This window comes from Akebia trifoliata, unplaced genomic scaffold, assembly GCF_017979445.1.
Source record: "Akebia trifoliata isolate Shusen 1 unplaced genomic scaffold, ASM1797944v1 Contig01390, whole genome shotgun sequence".
In the NCBI taxonomy this organism is placed as follows: Eukaryota; Viridiplantae; Streptophyta; class Magnoliopsida; order Ranunculales; family Lardizabalaceae; genus Akebia; species Akebia trifoliata.
Window position 1 is genome coordinate 88,354 of NW_028237687.1, and position 12,273 is coordinate 100,626.

Below are 12,273 nucleotides of genomic sequence, written 5' to 3' on the forward strand. Positions count from 1 at the left end.
GTTGAAGCATGGACAGATGCAGATTATGCTGGTTCAGTGACTGATAGACGGTCTACTTCTGGGTATTGTACTCAAGTTTGTGGTAACTTGGTAACGTGGCGCAGTAAGAAGCAGGATGTGGTATCTCGCTCGAGTGCTGAGTCAGAATACAGAGCTATAACACTTGGAGTGTGTGAATTGTTGTGGCTCAAGATCTTACTAGCTGACTTGTGTCTTCCTGTGCCAATTCCATTCTTCCTATATTGCGATAATAAATCAGCTATTAACATAGCGGCAAATCCGGTTCAACATGACAGAACGAAGCATATCGAAGTTGATCACCATTTCATTAGAGAAAAAATTATTTCTGGATAGATTTGTACTCCTTTTGTTCCTACATCTCAACAACTTGTTGATGTTCTTACAAAAAGGTGTTAGCAAAACCACCTTTGAAGGTGTCTTATCCAAGTTGGGCGTTATTGATATCCACGCACCAACTTGAGAGGGAGTGTTGAAATAAAAATAAGTCTAGATGTCCTTTTTAATCATTTTACCTACTTGGATTATGTAATAGATTTAAAGCCTAATTAGGGCTAATTAATAATCTAATTTTCTCTTCTCTCTATTTCGAACTGTATCTGTTTTTCCAAAATAAACAAACATTGAACTATTTGACCTTGAGCATATGAATCCCTAATTTAACAGAGCTTGACTCAATTTTGTAAACCAAGCCTTTGGTGCTCGCTTCAAGCCATACAAGGCTTTCTTTAGTTTGCATACTCTGTGTGGGAACTGCTGATGTGAAAACCCAGGTGGCTGAGACATAAACACGTTTTCTTCTAGATCGCCATTTAAGAAGGCATTTTGGACATCTAGTTGCCTAACTTTCCATCCAAAAGTAAGAGCAAGAATTAGCACTATTTTTATCGTTGCTAGCTTAACCACAGGGCTGAAAGTATCAAAAAAATCAAGCCCTTGAGTCTGCTTATAGCTCTTTGCCACCAATCATGCCTTGTGCTTCTCTAAAGTCCCATTTGCTTTGTATTTGAACTTAAACACCCATTTACATCCTATGATGCTAACATTTGAAGGAGGATAAACCAATTCCCATGTGTTGTTTTTTTGTAATGCCTCAATTTCCTTTTGCATTGCTGCTACCCAATCAGGACATTTCATAGTTTGCTTGATTGTAGATGGCTCCTTCTATCGTGTTGCTAGAAACAGTTGTTTTTTTTTTACCATCCCATTTTGAGACATGGTTACCATCCTTCTTATTTCTAGTACAAATTCTGCAGGAATAATTTGAACTGGTTGTTGGACAATTGGAGATGAAGGAGAAGTTGTTGGTGGATCAGCTTATTCTGAAGGAATAGCAACATGTTGGTGAGTAGATTGTGTAAGAACAGGAGCATGACGAGATTCAGGAGTAGGACTTGTTGATGAGAGTGTTATAAGAGCAAGTGTCTGAGCAAGTTCTTGTGTAGCAACAACAATTGGAAAAGAATATGAGATTAAAGGAAACTTGCTTTCATAAAAAACAACATGGCGAGTTAGATACACTCTTCCTGACTTGTAATCTAGACACAAATAACCCTTATGAACAGTAGAGTATCCAAGAAAAGACATTGAATGAATCTGTATTGTAACTTGCGTCTATTGTATGGTCTGATAAAAGGGTAGCATAGACACCCAAAAAATTTCAACATAGTATAGTCAAGTTCCTTATGAAAGATAAGAGAGTATGGAAAGGTAAAATCTAATACTTTTGTTAGCATTCTATTGATTAAATGAACTGTTGTTTGAAAAGCATATGGCCAAAATCTCAAGGGTAAAGATGCATGAGCCAAAAGAGCCAAACCTGTCTCCACGACATGTCTATGCTTCCTCTCCACTTTCCCATTTTGAGCAGAAGTGTAAGGACATGAGAATCTGTGAGCAATGCCATGGGAATGAAGGTAGCGAGCAAAAACCTTGAATTCTCCTCCATTATTAGATTGAAGAGTTTTTATTTTGATATTAAACTGATTTTCAACTAGACTTTTGTGCTGAATAAAAACTTGCAATGCTTGATCTTTAGTCTGCAAAGGAAAAAGCCATGTGAATCTTCTATTATCATCAACAAAAAAGATAAAATATCTAAAGCCTAAAGTAGATAAAACAGGAGCTGGTCCCCAGATATCAGTATGGACAAGCTTTAATGGTGAAGTTGCTCGAGAATTTGATATTTGGAATGGCAATCTGTGACTTTTTGCATGTTGGCAAGAGGAACAAACCAAATTCTTATTCTCTGAGCATGAAATATTACAATCACTCAGAATCTTTTGTACAACATTAGGTGAGACATGTCCAAGGTGATCATGCCAAACCTCACTACTATCAGTAGAAATGTTAAAGGCTAATACAGAGTCTTTATTCAGAAAGAAAGCACTATTATTCTTTGAATCTTGTAAACTAGTGACTGAAACTTATACAACCCATTCTCAAGTCTGCCTCGAGCTAGAACCTTCTTCGAACACCAATCCTTCACAATGAAATATTTGGGATAAAACTCAATCATAGAGTTATTTTTAGCACATAGTTTAGCAATATTGATTAGATTGCCAGAAAGAGAAAGCACATGATAAACCTTGTTAAGAAAAAAAACTGTAGAATTAGAAACTAGAGATTTAGTACCAACATTTGAGATAGGGATTTGTTTACCATTACCAATTGTAACTTGTTTTGAACCAGTATAAGGAGTCATATTCGAAAGAGTAGTTGCATTTTGGGTCATGTGATGGGTAGCTCTAGAGTCAAGGTACTAGGAATCATCTGCAATAGTCTTAGGAGTAGCAACCATTGTTGACATTTGACTCTGAGCTTGATTGTTGTTAGTGGATTGTTGAATCTGAAAGGTAATATCAAATCTATGAAAACAATTTTGAATAGTGTGTCCAAATTTACCACAAAGTTGACATTGAGACTTTGTATTATTGTTGTTGCCTCTTCCACCCTGGCTTCCACGACCACCACGACCTCTACCTCTTTAGGTATAGTTTGAATTTCCTCCTTGTCCAGTACCCTGGTCTGATGGCTTCTGATATCCCTGATTGCTCTTGCATAGTTCTTTCAACCTGCATACTTGTAGTTCTGAACAAGATTTGCAGACATTGTTCCAGTCTGATCAAAGGAGTTTTATTGTTCTAAATGATGCTCGAAAGTCAGGAGCAAGCTATAAATAGCTTCAAGAGAGAGCTGGTTGTCTCTAGCACTGATTGATGTTACCACAACATTGTAATCAGCTCCTAATCCAGCCGAAAGATTCATAATCTGATCTTGTTCAGAAACAGGTTCCCCTATGGCTGCAAGACTGTCCGAGAAACCTTTAATCTTCATGATAAACTCAATCATTGACATTTGAGTTTTTCTTTGTTGTTTGTAACTACAATCTCAATTGCATAATTTGAGGAAGATGGGAAAATTTTCTCAAGACCATTCCAGGCAGAATGTGACGTGGTATGGCCTACAATCTGAGCCATAATCTTAGGAGTTAGAGAAGAATAGATCAAACTTAGGATCAATCTATCCTGTCTACGCCAAGTTACAAACTCTGGATTGACAGCTCTAGTAAGAGTAACAATTTTCTCAGGACAAACTGATAAACCTTCAATGAAATTCTCAAATCCATTTGCATAGATCACATTATCCATTTACGATCTCCAAAGGACATAGTTAGATTGATCTAGCTTAACAGGAAGAGTATGATTGAAGAACTGCGAACCTGAAGCCGGAGCAAGAGAAGAAGATTGAGACGCTCCAATCGATTCTGAGAAGGAAGAAGAAGAGGTTGATCCAGATGCAGAGGTCGACATGATTGAATCACCAGGAAGAGAGAAGAAAAATGATTGGTTTCCAGAAAAATAGCGAGAAAGCGAAAGAACTTTGCTCTGATACCAAGAAAACTTTTGTAAACAAATGAAATTTCTGAAAAAATACTTTTCTCTAAAACGTGAGCGAGAGTTCTGAACAACTTCATTATATATAACATATTACAAGGGGATAAACTAGTTTGTTTCTCTCAAACTAATTCCATAACAAATTCTATAACAGAATTAGTTAATTACAATTTTCTAGAATTCCAACTGGATCCAAGTCATCATGATGAGCGGTCACATGCTGACTTGTCAACTGTAAAAGCTTTTTGTAAGTTCTTACGGCTTTCAGGACACAAGTTACAATGCTTTGTGTATGAGCTTTCTAAACTCATACGTACTTCTTATATTCATTGTATGCATTGATTTAATACAATGTTTGATTTGATTCATTCTGATATATGGGGGTTTCCCCTTATTACTGTTTTTACTAGTCATCGGTATTATGTTATATTTATTGACGACTATTCTCGTTGTACTTGGGTCTATTTGATGCATTCTCGGTCTAAGGTGTTACCTATTTTTGTTAATTTTCTTAAAATGATTCAAACCCAGTACAACATTACTGTTAAATCTCTTAGCTTCGACAACGGAGGGGAATATATATTTGATGGAATTCGTTATCATTTTCATGAGCATGATATACTTCACCAATTGACTAGTCCCTACACCCCTAAACATAATGGGGTGGCGAAACATAAGAATTGCCACCTTATAAACATTGTCCGTTACCTTCTTCGAAGAATACATGTTCCTAAGTTATATTGGAATATGGTTGTCCTCACCGCGATTTTTTTTTCTTAACTACGTTCCGAGTCGCACCTTAGGGGGTTACGCCTCTACATGTTCTTCGTCCTGATAGCACCCTCTTTTGTATTACACCCAAAGTCTTTAAGTGCACTTGTTCTATTCAAGATAGGATCCCTTATCACACGAAATTAGATGACAAAATCGTTCGATGTGTTTTCTTGGGTTACTCTTCTATGTTGAAGGGATATCGGTGTTATGATCCCGTTTCTCATTGTGTCATACATTCCCTCGATGTTACTTACTTTCCTGCCACATTTTCTTTGTATGATCTTTTTCCTGTAGTGTTGCCTTCTCCATCTTCACCAATGCTTCAGGTTTACTCTCACTGCCCTCGCCCCTCTCCAACCTTGCCAATCTCCTCCTTGGACTCAGGTACATTCTCCCCTACCCATGCTCATATCCCTTCTATTTCTGATCTTCACTTACCTATTACACTTCGCAAAGGTAAGCGGGAGTGTGTTACTGATTATCTTATTGTCCAGTTTGTTTCCTATCAAGGACTCTCTTCTTTTTATCAGGTTTACCTTGCTGTCATTGATTCTATTCGAGTTCCTCGATCTATTTCAGAAGCTTTACGAGATCTTCAGTGGATTGCTACCATAACTGTTGAGATGAATGCTTTGTAGAAAAACCATGCCTGGGAGCTTGTTCCTCTTCCTACTGGGGAGCGTACTGTTGGTTGTAAATAGGTTTTCACTATCAAGTACATTGCGGATGACACTGTTGATTGATACAAGTCACGCCTTGTTGCTAAGGGATTTACACACTCTAGGAAAGGATTTTGGTGCTACTTTTACTCCTGTAGCTAAACTTTCTATTGTTCGCCTCCTTGTCTCCTTAGTTGCGTGTCACTCATGATCTCTTCACTAACTTGATGTGAAGAATGCCTTTCTGCATGGTGATCTGACTGAGGTTATCTATATGGATCCCCTCGTGGGTTTCGTCTTCAAGGGGAGTATTCTGGGAAGGTATGTCGCCTTTTCAAATCTTTGTATGGCCTGAAGTAATCCCCGCGAGTTTGGTTTCAACGCTTTTCTGAGTTCATTTTATCTATGGAGTTCTCTAGATGCCATTCAGATCATACATGCTTTATTCACCGAAGGATTTAATGGTTGTTATGTTATTGTTCTGATTTATGTGGATGATATTATCCTGATTGGAGATGATACCCAGTGGATTGAGAGGCTAAAAATGTTATTGGGTAGTGCTTTTGAGATTAAGGACCTGCGTCCTCTCAAGTACTTCTTAGGGATAGAAGTGGCCTGCTCTCGCCATGGTATTTCGCTATCTCAGCATAAATACACATTGGATCTTCTTCAGGACACTAGTATGCTTGGTTATCGTCCTGTTTCTTCTCCTATGGATCAAAATCATCACCTTCATGCCGAATCTGACGATCTATTATCTGATTCTTCTTCTTATCAAGGACTCGTACGCTGTTTGATTTATCTAACTAACACCAGACTAGATTTGACTTTTGCGATTAGTGTGATTAGTCAATTTATGCATGCTCCGCGCACTTCACATCTTGATGTTGTTTATCGCATTCTTCGCCATTTGAAGTCGCGTCCAGGTCTTGGACTCTTTTATTCATCCACTGCTCAACCTCATTTGTTATGCTTTACTGACACTGATTATGCTGGTTCTATTACGAATAGGAGATCTACCTCTGGTTTCTATACTTTCTATGGTAGTAACCTGATCTCATGGAAAAGTAAGAAATAAAGTGTGGTTTCACGCTCTTCGGCTAAAGTTAAGTATCAAGCTATGACCCTTGACACATGTGAGCTTATTTGGCTTTGATCTTTTCTGACAGAGCTGGGATTTCTTGTTTCCAGTTCCTCCATACTGTTTTGTAACAATAAGTTTGCTATTATGCTTACTTCTAACTCTGTCCTTCACGAGAAAACCAAGCATATAGAAGTTGATGTTCACTTTCTCGGGGAGAAAATTTGATCTGGTGTCTTTCAAACCGTATGTGTATCTTCTTTCGATCAACTTGCTGACATGCTTACGAAGTCTGTTGGTCCTTCTGTTACTAACTCTCATCTTATCAAGCTGGGTTTAGTTGATATATTTGCTCCAACTTGAGGGGGAGTATTGGAATATGTTATAACCAGTTTATGTCTTTATGTTTAGATGTTTAGTTTTTCCCTTTGTTAGGGCATTTATGCCTTTTCACTCTCATTATTTTAATATATACTCTTCCCAGCCCTGATTGTGGCTGACGATTCTCTTTCTATTACTCTTCTATGACAACCCATTCTGAGACTCCTATTGGGACTCAAATTGAAGAACCAATCCCAAATTATAAAATAGATAATCATAAAGATCAGAAAACAGTGTGTATTAAAGCGACACATGAACATCATTGGGATCTATTTTCAATTAAAGACCACCAACATCAATGTTTTAGTGTCAAAGTTAAACCCTGCCAACTAGGGACTTTGGGAGTTTCCTAGGCACCTAACCAAATTAGAGTTATGTTCTTTTGTTGGGGAGTAATAAATATAGTTGAGAAATTAATTGATGTAGTTTGGTAATGTAAATAATTATCTAAGTAGGTGGGGTAAGTGGGAATGTTAATACTTTAGTAATTAATTTGGGTAATTGAGGGTCATCAAAAAACCCTACTACTATGACGAAGGGATGTCACAGTCAATTTAAATTATATTATTTTTGTGTTTTTATTCATTTGTGTATATAGGTTCAATCTTGGAAGGTTGGTCTTCACAATTGATAGCTGAAGTTCGGATTATCCATCCAAATTAACTCTTCAGTCTCTTATATAGAAATTTTTTTCTTAATATCTGTGTGATTTGTCAATTATCTGAATAATTTGAGGGTGTTGTTGATTAACGGTGGTTCAACCCACCTTCAAGAAATAGTTCACATCAATCCTCTTCCTCTTCATGAATTTGCTCATGATTATGCTCATCAACTCTTTAGGCCCAACAAATATTTCCCCCTTATCACTAAGGGAAAAAATAACCAAATATTATCAAATAATAATAATAATAATAATAATAATCTTAGAAGACACTGATAGTGCCACAATGAAGTATCATTTTCGAACTCCTAATCAGGCTTGTTGCTGTAGAAATCTAATTTAGGGCTTAGAGAACATAAAGAGAGAATGAAGAGAAAAGAAATTATAAAAAATTGATTCTTTATTTCTCCTTGTAACGTGTTTACATAAGTTACATAATAAATAGGAAAAGACAGATAAGGACATGAACATAAATCAGAGGAACTAAATAAAAAGAAAACTATCAATGATACTCCCCGTCAAGCTGGTGCAAAGATATCACACATGCCCAACTTGCCCACAAGACTATCAAATTGGCATGACCCAAGGCTTTAGTGAGGACATCGGCTAATTGTTGTGTGGTAGGAACGAAGATGGTGTAGATGTCATCGAAAGTAACGTTATCCCTAACGAAATGACGGTCGACCTCAATGTGTTTGGTGCAATCATGTTGGACTGGATTATGAGTTATGCTAATGGCAACCTTGCTATCACAGTACAACTGAAAAGACATAAGAGGTGAATAGCTGAGTTCACAAAATAATAGTCGTAACCAAAGTAACTCACATATGACAAGAGCCATGGCTTTGAACTTGACTTCAACACTTGAACGGGCAACTACAGACTGTTTCTTACTGGGCCAAGTTACCAAATTACCACCCACTATAGTGCAATACCAGAAGTCAAACGACAATCAGTAATAGAGCCCACCCAATCAACATCGATCCATGCTTCCATACACGTGTGACCATAGGAACGAAATAGTAAGCCTTTCTCCGGACATCCTTTCTGGTATATGTCATACGAGGGGCATGAATTAATTGGCTAACAACGCTTACGGCATAGGCAATGTCGGGTCACGTATGAGATAAGTAGATGAGTTTACCCACCAAAAGTTGGTGATTGGACTCGATTAGAGTATCAACTGGTTTAGCCCCAAATTTGCCCACCTCCTGGAGCAAATCTAACACATACTTGCGCTATGAGATAAAAATGCATGTCTTAGACCGAGCTACCTCAATACCTAAAAAATATCTCAAAAGTCCAAGGTCTTTTACTTCAAAGCGATTTCCAAGAAGACGCTTCAAAGTTTGGATCTCAGTAAGGCAATTGCTTGTAATGACAATGTCATCGACATACACAATAAGAACTGTAGTCTAAGGTCCACTATGTTTGAAAAATAATATGTGATCAACCTGACATTGTTTGTAACCCACATCCTACATAACAAAGCGGAACCATTCAAACCACATGTACGGGGATTGCTTGAGGCTATATAAGGACTTCTTTAGGCGACATACTTTCCCATCAGCATTGGAAAAAAGAACTCCTGAAGGAGTATCCATGTATACTTTTTCCTGAAAATCACCATACAAGAAGGCATTCTTCATATCTAGTTGGTGAAACTCCTACGAAAAGTTAGCTGCCAAGGAGAGAAAGACATGAATAGAATTCATTTTTGCTAATGGGACAAAGGTTTCTTGAAAGTCAATGCCGTAAGTTTGAGCATAGCCTTTGGCAACCAACCGAGCCTTGTACCTGTCAATCAATCCATCTAACTTGTACTTCACTGTAAACACCCACTTCCAGCCAACAGATTTGTTTCCCTATGGTAATGACACCAACTCCCAGGTATCATTCTTTGCTAAAGCTCTCATTTTCTCATCCATAGCCTGTTTTCACTTAGGATTGAAGATAGCTCTTTTCACACTGGATGGGATGGAACCAGAAGACATAGTAGCTATAAAAAGAGCAATAGGATAGAGACACATCATGATAAGAAACAAACTAAGAAATAGGGTGCAAGGTACAAGTACGTTTACCTTTCCGAAGAGCAATGGGAATAGTAAAATCTGAACAAACCGAATTTGGCTCCTTAGTGGTGTGGCATGGTATATCCGCATTAGCTTGTTTTTCCTTTCTAGTGTTAATGCGTCCAAACAGATTAGGATTAGGCACTGACATAGGTGGTTGCACGGCTTCTCCAATAGATTCTGGATTAATTGGTAAAGGTAGTGAAACGGGGAAAATGACTCCAGAAGCGACTCATGATTAGTGGATGGAAGAAACCACTTCCCTTGAAAAGATTATCAATCAGGACTAGGAAAGTAATACTAATCTTCAAAGAATGTGATGTCCATTGTATCAAATAAAAAACGAGTAGGTGGATGATAAAATTTATAACCCTTCTGAGAATTGGAGTAACTAAGAAACATAGGGTCAAGTTTAGTGCGAGCAAGACTGAATACATGAGCAAAACCTACACACCCAAAGACTCGTGGAACCACAAGAAACAAAGGACGATCAGGAGAAAGGAACAACAAAAGGGGTTGGAAAAGTATAATTGATAATGTAACATACAGTAATAACTACTTCAGATAAAAAATGCTTAGCAACGTTCATCCCAAGCAACAAAACTCTTCCTAATTAACAAGTTACATTTTTCCTTTCTGCAATACCATTTAATTGAGGTGTAAAAGCACATGAAGTTTGTTGTTCTGTCCCTTGAGTAGCACAAAAATTTTTCAAGCCCCCATAGGAATACTCCTCTCCCTTATATGAATGAAAGATTTTGATATTTACTCCAAATTGCATTAGAACCATCGCATGAAAATCTTAGAATATGGAATAAATATCATCTTTTGTTTTCATTAAATATACCCACATATATTTGCTATAATCATTCACAAAGGTAACAAAATAACGAAAACCCAACAAAGAAGTAACGAGGGATGGACACATTAGAATGCACAAGAGAGAATAAAGATGAACTTTTATTTTAACTTGTTGGATAAGAGGAATGACAATGCTTTGATAATTGACAAACTTCACATTGTAACTCTGATAATGACATAAACTGAAACAAAGAAGGAAATAAACGTTGTAAATATTGAAAAGAAACATGACCCAATCGAATATACCACCGCATTATTCGAGATTTATTGACTACCCTACTACTACTACTCTGAGAAGCATGAACATGTGGGATGTGTTGAGAAGTTGGGACATTGAGAAGGTATAAACCATTTGCTTCACGACCATTGCCAATCACCTTCTTCGTTGCCAAATCCTAAAAGACACAATGAGAGAAAAAAAAAGGTAACACTGCAATTCAAATTTTTTGTAATACTACTAACAGACAAAAGATTAGTAGTGAGATTAGAAACATGTAAAACATTGGACAAAGGGAAACTATGAGGAACCTTAATGGTTTTTTTACCGACTATGGATGATAAGGAACCATTTGCTAGGCGGACTTTGTCCTTGCCTGAACAAGGGCTATAGGAAAGAAAGACAACATACCTATCATGTCCTCTAAAGGTCCTGAATCAAGAATTCAGGAGTTGGAGTGAGATGAGGATAAATGATGAGCAGTGGCAGGAGTACTTGTGTGTGCAGATGAAAAGGTCGCAGTGGAACCATCCAATAAAGCCCTCAAACAAATAATACCCTCCACAGAGAATAGTGAATGTATTGCTAGAGATGGTATATCTAAACTCGGGGAATCATTTAGTATGTCGACAGTAGAAGCATGATGAACTGAGAAAGATCGACCCATAGGTTGAAATGAATCAGGACGGCCTATCAAGTCCTAGCACTTTGCTCGATTATGCCCAAATTTGCCACAACGGTTACACTTCGGCTTTTTTCTGCTATTGTGTGCCTTGGTGGATTTATCAAACTTCTTCACTCTTGAAACTTGTCCTTCTCCTTGTCTACTAGCTGCCATGATAAATCTATCACTAATAGGAATGTCTAGATATCCCATAGCCAAGCATCGACTCTCCTCACTTTGAACATGAGAGTACACAATGCTCAAAGGAAGTAGGGGATCTCTGTTCAGAATTTGAACTCTAACCATCCCAAACTCGGGATTCAAACCGACGAGAAATTGGAAGTTGCGACGTGCCTCAACATGTTTGTTGATCTGTACACAAGCTTTAAGGCTTTCCCAATTGAAGGGTGAATAATGATCGAGTTTTTCCCACATGCTGTGCAATTTAGAAAAATAGCCTGACAATGTCTTTTCCCCCCTATTTAAGATGTGATATATTTTGTTCCAACTGATAGATTCCAGCACTATTCTGAGTCTGAGAGTAAGTTTGAGTCACCGATTCCCAAATCTGATGTGCGGTCTTCAAGAAAATGTATCTTCTACTAATATGAGGTTGCATTAAATGCAACAACCAAGACATAACTTAAACATTCTTAGCATCCCATCGGTCGTACTTAGGATCTAAGATATTAGGTTGTTTCTCTTTCCCATTCAAATAGCCTACCTTCCGTCTTTCATGGATGGTTAGTTTCGTAAATCGATCCCACTCCAGGTAGTTTGTGCCATCGAGTTTGACTATGGTGATTTGGAGGTTTGGATTTTCATCTCTGACGTGCGAGGATCCAAAACCACCATTGGTAGATTGTCTTGAAGTTATTTCTGACATGACTTCGGAGAAATAAACTACTCATGAAATATCCAGATCAAACTAGAAATTACTTGGAAACACTAATGAACCATGTAGAACCTAAGATAAGAATTCCTGATGA

The 12,273-nt window shown here is 37.6% G+C and overlaps 1 protein-coding gene across 4 annotated transcripts in view; it reads right to left on the reverse strand.

Moving 5' to 3' along the window:
- The window catches only part of LOC147380480 (protein ABIL1-like), a 42,509-nt gene that overhangs the window by 19,125 nt on the left and 11,111 nt on the right, over positions 1-12,273 (reverse strand). For 3 of the 4 annotated variants that reach the window (XM_086431659.1, XM_086431661.1, XM_086431660.1), the window contains exon 9: positions 1,838-2,057. The exons of the other annotated variant lie outside the window; for it this stretch is intronic. In XM_086431659.1, coding sequence (XP_086287785.1) covers positions 1,838-2,057 — 220 coding nt within the window. The remainder of the gene's footprint in view (positions 1-1,837; positions 2,058-12,273) is intronic. 4 annotated transcript variants of the gene reach the window in all.